Source organism: Saccoglossus kowalevskii, chromosome 16 (genome assembly GCF_978046115.1).
Source record: "Saccoglossus kowalevskii chromosome 16, keSacKowa6.1, whole genome shotgun sequence".
NCBI classification, from domain to species: domain Eukaryota; kingdom Metazoa; phylum Hemichordata; class Enteropneusta; family Harrimaniidae; genus Saccoglossus; species Saccoglossus kowalevskii.
In genome coordinates this window covers 5,291,903-5,309,373 of record NC_140656.1, presented here as the reverse complement: position 1 = coordinate 5,309,373, position 17,471 = coordinate 5,291,903, and the positions used below count along the sequence as shown (strand labels likewise).

Below are 17,471 nucleotides of genomic sequence, written 5' to 3'. Positions count from 1 at the left end.
GTTTGTTTAGTAGACAACAAAATGTTCCAGGTTCCTGATTGAGTAGTTACTTGTATTTTTCTGCGTCTGTAGAACAGCATTAGTTAAAACAAAATAGACACTAGTTGTTTCATTTTGAATCTAATCTGCTAATCAAAGAGGCCTCCTCATATTGACGAATGCATGTACCAAATTTGAGTGTCCAAGATACAGGTGCAGACAGACGTACACGTAAAACTGCAAGTCCCGGTTTTCAGACTACATGCAAACAAGGACTTATTAACACACAGGAGCATTTATAGTTCAGGTCTGTTATAACTTTCAGGGTTACCAGCCTATTTTCCGAGAAAACGATTATATTTTGATGAGTGGTGGTCATTTTGTCAGTTATAACTGCAGTTTTGATCATATGCCATATTTTACTATGAAAACAATGTATATTGTTACTATACGCCAGAAAATTCATTGAAATTAACACATGTGCACCAGAGACCAGTTTAGCAGGTAAATTTTAAAATAGACCAGTTTTAAAAACTCCTTTTCATTCGCAGTTGACATAAACACAAACCCCGCCACAGTTTGGAAGTTTCAGTATCTGCGCTCCAAAGTATATGGTGAAGCTGCAAAGTATCAAAAGCTTACAGCTAAGTAATTGACTAAGTATGTTTACTCAATTTACTCGACAAACAATATTGGCAAAACCACAGGAAATAGCCTACATGAAATCACTATACGAATTACCAAAACCTGCAGATACACAAGTTTCCGAAACTTTTACGATAATTTAGAAAGCAGTATACGCATACCAGAAGCACTAGGAAAAAAAAAGTGATTATGGATAAATCGCTGGAAAGTTTTTAAGACTTATTTTATGTTGTGCTTCAAGAATCCTGCACTCTGGTTTTAAAAAGTGATTATAAATACAGTTTTGCTTTGTTCTCAAAATGTAAATTGTACACAAATTGATATGTAATCATACTTGCCTAACCAAATTCCAATGTAAAGCATAGATTAAGACAAAATAGGCACTGGTCAACAATTTTGAATCTGATTTTCAAACCAATACATCTGTATATCTATTACATAATGTACTGAATACATCAAATTTGAACATCAGTCATAGCATGTCAGAGATACAACAGTCAGCCATTTTGAATTTGATCGGGGGAAAAACAAAATGACGTGCATCGAAGTCCCATAATGTCCAATGCATGTACCAAGCTTGAACAAAAACTATCTGTAAACGGCAGAGATACAGAATGCAAAAAATTCTTGATTACAATGAAATCTTGAATCGGATCATGAAACAAATTGATTAATATATATAATATTAAGCATGATGTAGGAATCAAGTTTGAATGTAATCGGTCCAGAGTACGAGTACTCCCAGTTAGCGACTGTCAACATTACCGGTAGCACCAAATAATTATTTACACTTTCAAAAGAAACAAAGTGGAGCCAGTTTATTAGCGTGAATCCTTACTTTATTTGCCCATGACATTCATAATCCATTTTTAGCATAAAACAGATGCATGTATATAGATTGTATAAATATAATAACACGATCAATCCAGCTATGTTAGCCATAAGGTTCCAAAAACGGCATTTGTTAACAATAAAATGCATGATCAAGATTCAGTACTGGAATGACAGAAATACTCAACTTTGATGAATTTTTAGCACTAAAATGACTGCCATCTTGAATTAGCTGTGCATATTTACAAGATGTGATGTGAAGTTTGAATGAAATTGGCCCAGGCATGTCCGATGAGATGCACGCCAGTTTCAGGCTGCCGTAACTACACTATATTTCACTGCTACTAAAATGATTCAACATTTTATAAATGCAAAATAGTCGTCTTATACATGTACTATCGACTCAACAAACCCACTCCCTAGTATTTGATAAATATTCATAGATTTCAATTGCATTTGAATCCCACCAGCCAATCACTGAGCAGCAACGTATTTTGACAAATTTATGCTATTCCAGTGGACAATATGATCTTTTCCTTTTAGTTTGAATTGTGTTCTATATTTATAAAAATGAAAAGAATGGGTTTGTGGTGGTGATAGTAGACAAACAAAAACGATTTTTCTTTTATAACAGTTTTATTGAACATCAACATAATATCATGGCAACATAGCCATTCATATGACAACAGATAAATATAAGATATTGTACCATGGTGAGGTGAGGTGAGGTGAGGTGAGGTGAGGTGAGGTGAGGTGAGGTGACACTTTGGTTAATTCATAGATCTACTGCATAAGTCTGTTCTATAAAAAAACAATCAAGGCTTGGTACAACGAATTCATAAAACAATCAGCAATAAAGATGTACATGTTAGATTCTTCTAAGCATGCTTTCAAAAATCAAAACTGAAATAAAAAACAATCTGCAACATTCAGTTTTGACGAATAGGAATGATCCCAGAATACAATCTTTTTTGTCTGGAACTGCAGGCATAAAAATCTAATCTACATAACAATAAATATATGTAAGTAACTTTAAGTGAACCAATATCAAGCATATTTGTGTCCAAAATTAGAACTGAATATTTTTTCAACAGTAACAACAAGATAAAGCATCAGTCTGTTCACATACTTCTGTTATCCCAGTTTACAAATGTTCTATATGTATGTCCACAGCGATACTTAAAAACTAATCTATATAATAGTAAAAAATATATAGAATAAAAATAAATTGCCAGCATTTTCTTTTTCTCAAGAGTTAGTTTTTACTTCTCAGAGAGGCACTTTGTAACTGAACTATCATCAAAATTAAACAGCCATAAAAAATCAAGCCAACATGATAATCTTAATTTTTTTGTCATTGGAAAATAAATTTAAGGCAAAGAATTTGACATCATGATTTCTATATCTGTCAATATAAAGTTACTCTTGCTAAATAAAAAGTTTCAGCATCAATTCATCTTGTCTCCACGTTTCTCTCATCTTCCTAACAATAATTAGGTTGCCTCCTGCTTCTTACAAGAAGTACAGACGATCAGACAACTCAGCATGAGGTTCTTTGTGTAAACTCTGACCAACCAGGAAAGCCAATTTGTGAGCATACTGACAAGGAGCTGGCACACGAATAGTACCCTACAATAGAGTGGCACATGTTAGTTATGGTAATGTACTGAAGTATGACAACATTGTACCTTTGTCTTGGCACATAATATGATAGCAAGTCTACTTCAAGGCAGGGACACGATTTCTAAAAATAATTCAGCGACAAGATTGCTGAAAAATAAATTGATAAATATAGCTGCTGAGCCACCATTGAAGCTGAAAAGTAAAAAGTATTTTTGTGAGTTACTTACTGGCCAATTGAAGTACAGGTGACACATTTTGTAAGTCAATCTCTGGATATGTTCAGGTTTTAAGCCAGTAGTCTCCCATGCAACGTGGTAATGTGTAGGTGTTACTGTGCCTTGGCGTACAGACTGAGATACCAAGTAGAAGTCAAACCTAGAATATAGAATCATAGAATAAGATGATATTGACTTGAGTGATCATTTATAACAGTAGATATGTTAATTATAAATATGCAAATTATGTAAAGTAAACTTTATTGACATTGTACCCTCTTTAGGGCATTAAACAATTAACAATAAAGGAAAGTAAAATACAGTAATTACTAAAATAGCTAAATAATAGAAAAAAAATTAAAATCACTGGTGTGGTAAGTTTCATGTTTTCTTCTCTCAAGTTAAAGCACTGATAAATGAATTTACCTAGTTTGATCAATGTGTTTTCATTTTTGCTTTCTAGAATTTATATAAACAAATCTGATCAATGTTTGTGTTGCCAGTTTGTTGGAAAAATTCATGTATTTATAATGTTTGAACATGGATGGTCAGAGCATGTTGGAGATATAGCCCTGGAACAGCACTTGTTTAAACAAAATGGCACCACCTTGAATCTGATCTGAAATACAAAGTGATGTGCACCAAGTTTAAACAAAACCCATCTATGGGCTTGAACGGTTTCAGCACACAAAAATGGCCACCATTTGGCCATCTTGAATCAAATAAGGGAACTGGATGTGCATTAATATCCCAGTATGTATAATGTATGTATGAAGTTTGAATTTGATCAGTTCAGATATGTCCAAGATGTTAGTAGAGACATACGCATACATACACAAATGGAGGTCAAATCTTGGTTCTCAGTATTCAAAATATATGGGATCAGGACTAATTAGATACTATATGTTTGGACCTTTCTTTAGCTGAAGAACACTAAATATGGTATCCACAAGCAGCAGATACAATATTTCAAATAATTCAAGTGCAATAAATGTTTCCATCTTACCATTCAGGTCTTGTTACTTCACTGTCCACAACTGTGCCTGGAGGAGGATTGCTCAGATCTTGTCTAGCCATGTGGAAGAATCTAGCATTGACACGCTTCTTGACAATCACAACAGCCACCTTGGGACTTGAAAACACACTACATGTCAGACACTGTCCCCAAATTCATTCAATTTTTTTTTAGTAAAAACTGAAAATTGACTCAAATTTTGTCTGTTGGCTCCAAAATTAGGGTTAATTTACAAGAAAACAAAGAAAGCTTAGAAAGAACTCCCGTGTGCTTAGAGTACTGAAGACACATTAAAAATTAATTAAAAATTACTTGTACTTGAGATATTGATGGAATAGCTGAAAACTAATTATGTAAATCAGGTAACTGATATGAACAGATTTGAGTGTAAAACTAATAACGCCTGTGTAATGCAATATCTATGTACCAAGTTTCATTGAAATGTGATTAGAACAAAAAAACTATGAATTATTATTAGAGAATTAATATGAACAAATTTCAACCCAAAATTAATCGGACCTGTTTATTGTTCTAGAGCATTTACGTACCAAATTTTATTCAAATGTGATGATCAGTAATTGAGATATCAGTGTTAATTAATTATTTTAATTAGGTGAATAATAAGCATAAATATTTACCAAAAACTAATTGGGTCTCTGCATAGTCCTAGGTTAATTGAAATGAGATGATGAATACTCTATAAAAGTTTCAATAAAATCCAATTAGTGGTTCTTTATATATCAGTGGAACATTCATGGAAAAAATTAACTAATTATGTGAATTAGGTAATTAATATCCACAACTATTTACCCTAAAACTAAGCAGGTTTCTGCATAGTCCTAGAGGATCTATGTAGCAAGTCTCATTGAAATATGATGATCAGTACTTGAGTTATCAGGCAAAAAGCTGAAAATTAACTAGGGTGATTAATATGCACAAATATTTACCCCAATACTTATCAGGTCTCTGCAGTCTTTAAGTAACTATGTACCAAGTTTCATTGAAATGTGATGATTACTACTTGAAATATCAAAAGCTGCAAATTAATATGTACTGATATTACCCTAAAAACTATCAGGTCTATGCAGTGTCACGTGACATCTATGTACCAAGTTTCATTGAAATGTGATGATTACTACTTGAAATATCAAAAGCTGAAAATTAATTAATTAATATGCAAATTAAGTACCGTAATTAATATGTACTGATATTACCCTAAAAACTATCAGGTCTATGCAGTGTCACATGACATCTATGTACCAAGTTTCATTGATATGTGATGATTACTACTTGAAATAACAAAAGCTGAAAATTAATTAATTATGCAAATTAGGTAATTAATATGTACTGATATTACCCTAAAAACTATCAGGTCTGTGCAGTGTCCTATGATATCTACGTACCAAGTTTTATTGAAATGTGATGATTACTACTTAAAATATCAAAAGCTGAAAATTAATTATGCAAATTAGGTAATTAATATGTACTGATATTACTTTAAAAACTATCAGGTCTGTGCAGTGTCCTATGATATATATGTGCCAAGTTTTATTGAAATGTGATGTAGATATCAGTGGAACAATCATGGAACAGCTAAAAATCAGCTAATTATCATGCAAATTAGGTAATTAATATGCATGGATTTTTACCAAAACCTAATCAAATTTGCACATTAGTTCAGAGCATCTATGTGCCAAGTTTCATCAAAATCCAATGAGTGGTTCTTTAGATATCAGCGGAACAATCATGGAACAGCTAAAAATCAGCTAATTATCATGCAAATTAGGTAATTAATATGCATGGATTTTTACCAAAACCTAATCAAATCTGCGCATTGGCCCAGTGCATCTATGCACCAAGTTTCATCAAAAATCAATGTATGGTTCTTGAGATATCAGTGGAACAGACACAGACAGACACACACACTAACTGCAAAGACTCCCTTTTTGTGCTTCGCACACGGGATTCAAAAAGTGCAGAAAAATTTGAATGAAAAAGTCGGGTAGTGAAAAGGTTAAGCAGTTTGACCAATTTAAATTACTGTCATCACAAAAAAGAAATGCCAGCAAATCTGGGGTTATGAACGTGCAAGTGTAAACATCTGTAGGACTTGAGGAGCAGTTATTGTAATATTGCTAGCAAAAGTGTTGCAATGTGTTCCATTTTTTTGCAGCGACAGTTGTCAGGGTAACCATTTGAAGATTGAGATTTTCATACTTGGGTCAGTGTCACAGATGCCAGCAAAATAGAGGAGAGATTCTTGGGACTTCATGTGTACAATAAAATAAAAGTAATATACTGTGATTATTCACTTACTTGTAATCAGATCCAAGTTGTTTGAAGCAGTCCAACAGCTGGGGGATCTCGTGTTCAACGACAGCTGGCAATTGACCATCTCCAACACCATCACGGTAGACAAATATTCTCTCTGGCAGTGTTTTATTGATTTCATGGTATTTCTTCAAAGAAGCTAGAACAATTCAAACCAAGTCAGTTGCTCAGAGGAATGAAACGAGAACACATAATGATTACAACCAGAATGGGTGCAGCTTAGATCAGTGGTCATAACCACTTGTGCCAGGTAAACACATCACTGGTCATAACCACTTGTGCCAGGTAAACACATCAGTGGTCATAACCACTTGTGCCAGGTAAACACATCACTGGTCATAACCACTTGTGCCAGGTAAACACATCAGTGGTCATACATAACCACTTGTGCCAGGTAAACACAGTGGTCATAACCACTTGTGCCAGGTAAACACAGTGGTCATAACCACTTGTGCCAGGTTAACACATCACTGGTCATAACCACTTGTGCCAGGTTAACACATCACTGGTCATAACCACTTGTGCCAGGTAAACACACATCAGTGGTCATAACCACTTGGGCCAGGTCAATACATAGTGGGTCATGACCACAATACTAAAACAATCTGATATATCGTATCTTACCTTGCAAGCACACTTTGAGTCCATCAATCAACTCCTGTCCAGTATGCTGGAATGTGACACGGGAATAGAATCTACAGAAATACAAAGTGATACTGAGCATTACTGTTTAATCATATCAAACAAGGTATAACATTGATTTGATTCTGTTTACATAGATATGCTTCACAAACGTGTTTCAGCATAAGATTACTTATACACCAAATACCTGGTTATTGTCCTGTTAGTACTTGCAATAAATGCTCCAATAGACTGTCCCTTTGTTGCACTGTCATGATAGCAATCGATGCCAACAATCATCATATTCTTGATCTGCATAATAATCACATGAACAAATTTACTATCAGCTGCTTGAACTGAACTGGCGACCAACCAGAGGGTATGCGGGTAAGTTTTGTGAAGACAATAATACAACAGCACGGTGTTCAACAATCTCCCTTGTGCAAAATTTCAAATACAGATCCTAAGCTACACACAATAAGATCTGCTCAGTAATTTAATTATTTTTGTTCTTGTCCAGGGACATTAAATGTGGCAAACATTTATTGGTTTCAGTAAAATGTACTTACTGGTATTTCTAGTGCCCACAACTCACCACCAAGCTTGCAGTTCAACTGCATGGCTATTTTGGTGGCTACAGACATCAACATTGGTTTCTTGCTTATGGTACGTCCAAGTATGACTTGGCTCGGCACAGGATGGTCAATGCAACAGAACTTCTTAATGGCATCATAGCGGTCTTTTCTATTATTAGGCAAAATGCACACAACCTATGAACAGATAATTAAGATATCAAATATGAGAAGACAATATACTACTGTGAACCATTTAATTTCCACTGCTAGAAACACTTGTGATTTGTGGCATTAGTTTTGACAAAATTTTGCAAGCCAGTAACACTCGTAGGGAGGGCGCCAGATATATTTTTTCTACTGCTACAAAATGTCAGGATTTTATTTAACTCACAAAAATAAAGTGGTTACAATTTTAGTAAATGAAACTCGGCCAATGGATTTTGCCTTCCTATTGAGTCTGTGGCACCCTCACACAGGGTAATCCTTTTCAGTTAACCCAAGGGAGGATTGGACGCACACAGGGCAAAACATAAGTCCCCGTTTTCGGACTACGTCCGAACGGGGACTAACAAAGACAACTAACCATCTGGGTGTTGGAACTCATGGTTTGCCGAATGGTCTGTATGTAAGTTTCAGTACGATCATCTTGTAGTTCAATCCTGTGCAGAGAAGGAATAGAATATTTACTGTCATGTTTCAACCATGTACTTTTAGAAAGTCGCAAAACATATGTACGCCACTCGTTTCTCCTGGCCAGAGGTCCTTCAAAATTTGAAGCTGCTAATATTTTAATATTATTATTGTTTCACCCAGGAGTAAAATAACATGGTCAAGTTCAATTTCTTAAGTGTTGAAATGTCTTCTACACGAGAATAAAAACGCAGCCTTGTCATTACTATAACATTTGGAAACACAACTGTCAATTGGTAAATGAAGTATTCAAGTGAGTTAACTATGTGCAGGCATGGCTTTGTTAAATACGTACATTTGAGGGTTTTCAACCTGCATACCCATAGGACCTGCAACACGGATTAATGCCTGCAAGAAGTCTTGTGCTTTTGGACCATCTCTACGTGAAAACAGTAACATCCAACTGTGCATACCCACACATGATATCAGTGTATTACCACGCATTTCACGGGACCAATCAGCTGAAGCAGGGTTGTAGTTGTACTACAGAAGTTGAAAACAAAAGATGTAATTAATCTCAGTGATATATTGTGCATATGAGAGTGTACATATGGGTGTGAATTTTACTTTTGTCAACTGGATCGGCACGAAATTTACAGCATTGCAGATAATGTGTAATTATAAATAACATCTATTGTTTAAAGAGTATATGGATCATGGATGCAGTTGAGAAACTGTTCAAAAAAAAAAAAAAAAAAAAACTTGTGTGTATGAGAATTTAATTTTAAAAGGTCTTACATTGGTTGATTTCTGGTATATCTTCTCAGAGGGAAGAACTCTGCCATTGAAACGTAGTAATTTCTCATCAAATTGCAAACCCCAATTCAGAAGCTCTTCGGAAGCCTCTTTGTTAGACTGTATGGTCTGCATAAAACGTTGCAAGGTACCCTCACGTTGACTTGGTGAAACGCGCGTGTGTACAGCAATGTCCCTCATGATACTGAAGTCAGAACGTACATCGTCTGTTAAACCGGTTAATGTACACAACTCTGGAATCAGATGAATAGGTCCCATACCACGTTTTGCATCCTATAAAATATAAAGAAATACACAAACTCGATGCAGTCAGATACTCAGAGATTTCATATTGTATCAAGAAAAGAAATCTTTTGATACAGAGGTACTTAAGTCTATTGCTGTCCACTTTGTCTAAATTCACGTCTAATTGCACCACCAATTTCCTCTTTTCCTCACAAATTCACGAAATAGTCTCGTTTATAGTCTGCACTTTCCTTCAGGAGATTTGAACAAAAACTTAATATTGACTCAAATTTTGTCTGTTGGCTCCAAAATTAGGGTTCATTTTCAGAAATATTGTAGAAAATGTGAAAAAAGTGCAGAAAACATTGGGCGGGCGGAAAAGTCTGGTGGTGAAAAGTTAAATAATGTTCAATTCTGTGTTAACAACTTTGTAACTACTGGGATTAATTAATTCACATGTTTTACGTGTTCTACTATGAAAAATACTCAGTTTTACGACAAAAGGATTTCAAAAATGCACAAAAGTAATAAGTCATCATACAAGTGATGTAGTCATATGCCTATGGTATAGTTTTACTTTCCACAATATGGGCAGCAGTGGCAATGTATTAAAATGTGCCAAATATCATCTCCAGTGTTAGGTAAAAAGTGTAAATGTTATAGCTGCAGACTTTACAATGAATGAAATGAGATCACCTCCAGAGTTAATTAAGTGAATGTTATTTATAAAATTTAAAGGTCTTGCACTAAACTAACCCTCTTCTTTGGTAAGCTTATTAACAAAGGTTGATCCAGGTCCCTGATGTTCTTTTCGTAAGCCTTTGCATAGTACTCCACGTAAGTCAACTCATTGCCGTCAGAAGTAGAGAATTTGAAATTAGGGTTTCTGTTCCAGTCAATATCATCAATACGGTAAGTCTTGTTATTGTATCTGAGAAATAGAATTGTGAATTAATTGTTGGATTACAATTCGTGAATCAAATTAGATCCAGTTTGAAGTCTTCTAACTCATTGATAAATAGTAATGTTCACCTTGTCAGCACTATTTCACCAACCAACTTTTTAGAAGCATCGTCATGGAAATTACGTTGTCCTCGTTCATATAATTCATAGAGTAGATCCAATACAGTGTCTTGTCTGAGAATTTTGTGAGATACGTCAGCACACAGCATTACATTGGTTTCATACTGCAGGATGGATGTAATGAAACCAGGCCACAACTCCAGTCTGTAAATAACAATGTCATCTATGAGAAGACATGCACATGGTGGCTTGCCACTAACAAGTTAAGTAAAATTCAACAAATTCACTCTCTTTCACATGAATTGTCTTCGTGCCTTAAAATTTCAATCAAGTTTTAGATAAGACAGCACAAGTTTTCAAAACTGACCATCAGGGGATTGTTGATTAAAATACGAAAAACAAATGGACAATATTTAGTCTAAGAGTGCACTCGGATGGCATGGCACATAACCCTACTCCCAAGTCCTTGATTCTGAACTTGCACTAAAACGCAGTTTGTGGGAAGCGGAAAACAACAAGCAGGCTGAGAAAGCTCAACTGTTAGCAATGCACATTTCAATTATAGAATTGAAAATATCATTGCAAATCAACAAATCTGAAATCGGTTCACATGAGGTATCTATATGTATAATATCAAAGCAATCAGACTTGTGGTTTTTAACAAGAAGTCAAAAATATAAACTTTTACCAAAAATGACAAAAATATTCATTAATATTAGAGAATTGAAGATATCATCATGAAATGAACAAATCTAAGTGAGTTCTACGCAATGTACATATACACAAAGTATCAAACACGGACACAGACAATGTCAGACAGTCACTCATATTATAAGCTCCGCTCAACAAAGTCGACAGCCGAGCTAAAAAGAGACAGGGCATTTGAGATTTAAATTACTAAAGCACTTGATAATTATTTTACATTTGATGTGAAAGAATACTGAAGAAAACACAATAATTGCAGCTACTTACTTATGCTTTGGAATCCTTGCAGGATCCAAGGGATTGTAGTAATTACGTCCTATCTGTTTCATATCAATCTTGTACAGAATCCTAAAATAAACAAGTTACATGACAAATAAATAGTAAACAAAACAGAACATTTGATGTATAGTGTAGTTGTAAAGCGACTGCAATCAGTCAATGTACATCAGAGACATGGCTCTTAAACAGCATTGTATGATGTATGTGTGAAGTTTGAGTGTGATCGGCCAAAGCATGTCCAAGTGGGAGACTTATGCCCCAAAGGTCAACCCACAAGTCCTCATTGTTGGACTTGGTCTGATCGAGTATTAAGATTATCAATTTATACAAAGCTTAGCTTGATTAATTACCAAATCAAAGTACTCTACACGGGTCACACTTCATCACAAAAGGTCCATACAGGATGTGAAAAAAAATTTGAAAATTATAAATATCTCAATAATTGTTCATAGGGTTAGAAAGATTCTCGCCATCACAGAATTTTCCACTACACTCCAAACATACACCAACAAAAACCTGCATTTGGATTTGAATATTCAGAAACAAACGTCATAAAAACCAAATGACCAGTCAGTTTGCTTTTACCAGTAGACTGATTTTTCTCCCCACCTGCAATGAAAGGTAGGTATTCTCTTTGGCATATTTTCTACTGTTAACTATAATGTTGGTGTAATTTACCATTGCTTTCTAGTCAAAGTAATTGTAGTATGCGTTCATGTACTGTAAAATACTTTATTTTCGCTTGGAATTAATTTTCGCTAAAGAAATGATTCAGTGAAAATAAAACCCAGCGAATATACCTTTCTATATTTTACATTCCATTTGTCAAAGATAAGTGAAAATAAATTCCGTATAAAACACCCAAAAAGTCTTTTTAGCGAAAATTAATTCCAGCTAAAATAAAGTATTTCTTACTATGAATGAATCCCAAGTGTTTTGAAACGTGTCAGCAATTGGTGAAAGGTCCTTCACCAGCAACTGTCAAGGATTCAGAGAAATCACAGCAAAGTTTAGAATAGAATAGACAATGATGTGACATTTCTTTTTTGGTTAAGTAGTTAAAATAAAGTTTTTATATAGTTGAGCAATCATAAAACTATCCGTGAATATTAAAGGTGTGACAATTCACATACCTGGTACGTAAGAATATGGCAGAAGTACCGGTAGTTTATATTGTATTCCTTATGTTGTAAGGGAAGAGTAGGAAATCAAACTCGCGGTTTACTGCGGTCATTACCGCGGTGGTGGTGGGTGCTCGCCGGTCGACCGCATTTTATGCAAATTTATGCATAGATTCCATGACCCCGGTTTACCGCGGTCGTGTGCGGTCGGCTCGCATGGCAATTTACACCCTATTGTTAAGACTATGAATGGACACAATAGACTGGGAAACTAAAGGTTACTTGCCGCCAAGTTCAAATAATAAAATCGAGTGGTACCAGAAGATTGGAAAAATCGTCTATATTAGTTCGCAGAAGAACACTATTTTATTTTCACGAGTCTTGGTATAACATCGCAAAGCAACCCAGAATAATGTAGACCCCACATAATGTAAAATATTATCACATTATTTTGAATTTACATCATGTATAGTCTCAGGATTTATTTTAAAAGATTAATGTTTCGCGTATACCAATATAATCGGGCGAAGTATAAATTCCGAGTGTAAAACACTCTATGAGAGGCCGCAGTTTACGTTACCTCGAGACCATGCACTAAGTAGGAAAAGCAAGCCGAAGTCGAAGAGGGAGTGTCACACACTTGGTGCTACAATAAATACTACAACAACTGGGTGATCAGCGAAAAAAATAGCGCACTTCTTGGCGAAACTGACTAATCTAATAAACCTTGGCCCAAGTTTAACCCCAAGTCACGCGCTGAACAAGTGGGTTGTTACCTTGGTGACCATTCGCGCTCCGCGCGTTGACCTTTTTATTATACACATCCCATTACGCAAATTTTTACTGGCTCTGCGTTGCCTACGTAAATTTTTTTACCGTTCTGGTTGTGAATATTTCACCATTGATGACGTGATAATGCGTTGCCTTCGTAATAATTACGCAAACTTATTTTCCATTGCTTACGTACTGGCTGTGAATATTTCAACTTTGCCGACTTGATAATGCATTGCCTTTGCAATAATTACGCAAACTTATTTTTCGAGTCAGGCTGCTATCACCCTTTCTATTTCAGTAATTGACGGTCTGTAGGTGTTAAGTTGTCACCTCCAACTGATTGAGCGGGCAATTAAATACGCGATAATACCAGACTTAGTTTTTCTACTTTAAAACTGACGGCAAAACACAATACAATCGTCCGGAGCCATCGAACTACGTGACTTAGTCGAAACCGCGACTTACTGCCTCAGAGACGGGGCCACTGAATAACTGTTGTTGATAATGATATTGTAAACAAACACGCACACACAAAACATTAAAGCCAGAAAAGTCAAGTCAAGAAACAACATTTCAAATAATAATTATGGTTTGACATCTATATCATTTTGAAATAAACTAAATTTCATGTAAATAAAATCCATGCGTTACAATTTACTGTAATTTCAAACTCGGGGCAGCGTACTTTGAACGCAGAGTATTCGATAGCTTACATTTCCAGTGAAAAAAAACAAAACAACGTCAGGTGCTTTTGAACTACGTGCGGTTGGCACAGTAACGGGCAATGACCTCAGCGGTTCACACGCAATGAAATTCTAATCAAGCCAGCTAGCGTTATCGTACGGTATCATAAACTCAATAATTATTCATTCAAAATGCCTTTCACACTCACGAGTACCATGGAACACGAACATGTAACAGAAAAATAACATCTTTTGTTTAAAAAAGATTCTGTCAACCAAGAATACATGCGCAAGGCAAGATTTGTGAAACGAAACAGAAAATAAATAATCATGTCATTGTCAGTGCAATGCAGACAGCCTGACCTGTTTTGATTAGTTCGCCCGTTTCTCGTTTGCTGGCCATTTTTTCTGGAGTGTGACACAAATGGTGAACATGATACTGCCAAATCAATCAAGAACCAGGATACGGCTTGGATACGCTGAAACTTTGTAAATCGTCCTCTTTTCAATTGTAAACTTTATTCCAGTGTTACGCTAAATACATGTACTAAATACTAAACAAGCGCACATATCGTATTCATTTACAGCATCGGATTTTAAAACAATGACTCATGGAATCACAAAGAAACTGTTAAGTACGTATTTCACACATTACCGAGGACCGCGTAGAGACCGGTACAGCGGTAGAGACCCCTAATTATAAGCAGTCCGCGGCTCTCCCCGGCGTTCTGCGGTACACCGCGGTAATGACCGCGGTGCACCGCCCATTTGATTTCCTACTCTTCCCTAACACTGTTCAATATACTTTGTTTTTTTTTATTAATTAAGTGTTTTGATTACTTCATTATTTGTATGATTTTTTCATAGTTTCATAGTCGTATCTTGGAATCCATCTATACAGAATATGGCTGTTGCATATAGAATGTCTCTGTTTGCATATGTGCATTCTGTTGTAAAATGTTTCAATTTTGGCACAGTTTTAACAAGTTCTATCTTAAATGATGTCATTTACACCGCACTTACAGTAGAAATATTGCGACACACTCTTTGTCAATAATCTAGCTACTATTCATGGACAACCCCAAGTATAGGAGACTTACTTGCGAAATATCAAATTGTATAAATGCAGACATGTGGGCGATGTTGGTGGGAGCTCATTTCTCAATGACACTGTTATCTTGATATCCGCATTATCGCTTCGACGACGTGAAATAAATTCAGTATCCTAAAATGTGAAATATAGGAATAGTGGTCAGTATGTGTTGACCATGAAAAGTTAATGAAAAATGGTTATATCACAAAAAACATGTGGCAAAGGGGTTGTTGATCATAAAACTGAGGCACAAGAAACAAAGACATCTAATTGGGAGGGGGTAATTACAATACTCAACTGCGTCAGCGCCCTCAACTCAAGAAATCATGATTTTTTAGGGGTTGGTGCTTTACCCGAGCACCCCCCTCGGAATAGAGAACAAATGACAATATTAGTTTTTAATGTGACAGATTGAGGGGAATATTACATATTACGCCTTTGGGGGGAAAATAAAATTACTTGCGTCGCCATTGACTTTTACAATGAAGAAACAAATTGTCTAAAACAGATATGCACATTTTATTGCAATATTAATTACGTACCACCCAAATTTACAAGGTTAAAATTTTCATCATTATCTTCATTTTCGAATGTGTTGGATCGTACACAAACTCTTGATAAAAAGCACTTTCTGCCATGTTTTCTTGCATGATTTTACCTGCAACAATGTCAGAATGCTGTGTTGTATCAACGCAATTCGGAAGTGAATTATTGATGTTGAAGTACGATCTGTTGGATTTGAATTTGGCAAATAAATGGCATGATTTTTTCCGCCAAATTTTACTTTTTGTTTTGTTAACAGGTCATTGTCGAAGCGTAGTTCTCGCACGATTACCGTGGCCTACACATTCACAATATCAATGCTGTATCATATAAAAATGATTACCAGTATTCGGGAAAAGTTAAACAATGATCAAAGACCAAGTTTTATGATTAGTCAAATTTGGGGCATTTTGAAGGGGATGGGCGCTTAGCCAAATGTGAACCCGGAAACAGAAATGTCCCAATAATAGGCGCTTAGCAAAGCATGGGCACTAATGCAGTCGAGTATGGTATATTAGCACCAGATAAGATTGACTTACCATTTTAAAGAACAAAGCAAAACAAATAAGGCGCAAAAAAACTTTCTGTATTACATTAAACAAGTGAAATTTACCAGTGTATCATGCCAGTGTCTGATATTTTACGTTCACAACTTTCAGCAATACTTTTTGAAAATATGAATCGTACCTTTTTTTCCAGTTTTCTAGGAAGGAACAACATCATTCCATCAAATGCTCTTGGCCGCTGTAACACATCGTCATGCTCACGGAGCAAGCTGAATCTCAGATTCTTACTGTCTATTTCAGGGTTGAAGTCAACATGATACTGATACAAACACCATTCTTGACGAGTTTTTAGTCTAAAGAAGTTGGTCATCAAAGGAAGAGATGTACCAGCTTTTCCTGCACATAGAAAGAAACAAGCAATTTTTATACCATAACAACAAGATCAGACCATACTCACAAAAGATTAAAATTCCATTGACAAATGTAACACAAGACTAATGGCCAGAAAGCTAATTTGCACAACGAAAATGACATTCAGTCATCTTGTATCTGATCGTCAACAGGAATGTTTATTGGCTTAAAGTTGGATTTAGATTGTGTTATAAACCAAAATCCCCCTGGAAGAGTTGTAAGCAGAAATTTTCATATGATTATGTGTCACTGGAAAAATACATCTCACAGGATTCAGCTCACGTCGTGGTAATTGCGCTAGTGCATTTTAGTGTGATCACCAAGGTAACCTAATTATTTGACTATGATCATGGCTAACACACTTTTGGGAAAGCAATTTCTTGAAACAATGCTTTGAATTATTTTTTTTAAATTGAGAAAAAATAGGGGTTAACAACTTTTTTTGAATTATAAACCTTGAAAGATTCCTTTTGCCCATTTTCAAATCCAATATTTTAACACCACAGGAAGTACCAAGTCATACCTGTCTTATCTACTACATGAGCTGGTCTTGTCTTAACTTCTGGGCCTGTAACATCATTATCACGAAAACTTCCCCGGGTTGGCCCACCAATAGAGAGATTAGCCAACTGGTACATTATTCCAGCCACTCCTGAGGCAGCTTGAGCAGCAGCGCCATCTGAGAAGATCAAGAAAGATATTAACATGGGTAAGACAAATAGAAATGTATCACTGATCAGCTAAATAACAAGTAAACAGAAACAAAGCTGAAATTGAATCAAAGAAAGCTTAGAAAGAACTCCTGTGTGCTGAGGGAATAGGGATCA

General features: G+C 35.5%; 1 protein-coding gene across 2 annotated transcripts in view; it reads right to left on the bottom strand.

Moving 5' to 3' along the window:
• Positions 1 to 1,441: 1,441 nt before the first annotated feature.
• Positions 1,442 to 17,471, bottom strand: part of LOC100313705 (piwi-like protein) — a 31,684-nt gene continuing 15,654 nt past the window's right edge. Inside the window, exons 3-18 of one of the 2 annotated variants that reach the window (XM_085490842.1) lie at positions 17,168 to 17,323; positions 16,415 to 16,629; positions 15,192 to 15,316; positions 11,502 to 11,582; positions 10,539 to 10,733; positions 10,263 to 10,437; positions 9,264 to 9,554; positions 8,821 to 9,008; positions 8,419 to 8,494; positions 7,830 to 8,030; positions 7,469 to 7,572; positions 7,264 to 7,334; positions 6,625 to 6,778; positions 4,300 to 4,425; positions 3,306 to 3,453; positions 1,442 to 3,084 (exon numbers count right to left, since the gene is read on the bottom strand). In XM_085490842.1, coding sequence (XP_085346968.1) covers positions 2,968 to 3,084; positions 3,306 to 3,453; positions 4,300 to 4,425; positions 6,625 to 6,778; positions 7,264 to 7,334; positions 7,469 to 7,572; positions 7,830 to 8,030; positions 8,419 to 8,494; positions 8,821 to 9,008; positions 9,264 to 9,554; positions 10,263 to 10,437; positions 10,539 to 10,733; positions 11,502 to 11,582; positions 15,192 to 15,316; positions 16,415 to 16,629; positions 17,168 to 17,323 — 2,423 coding nt within the window. In that variant the 3' untranslated portion in view covers positions 1,442 to 2,967. 2 annotated transcript variants of the gene reach the window in all.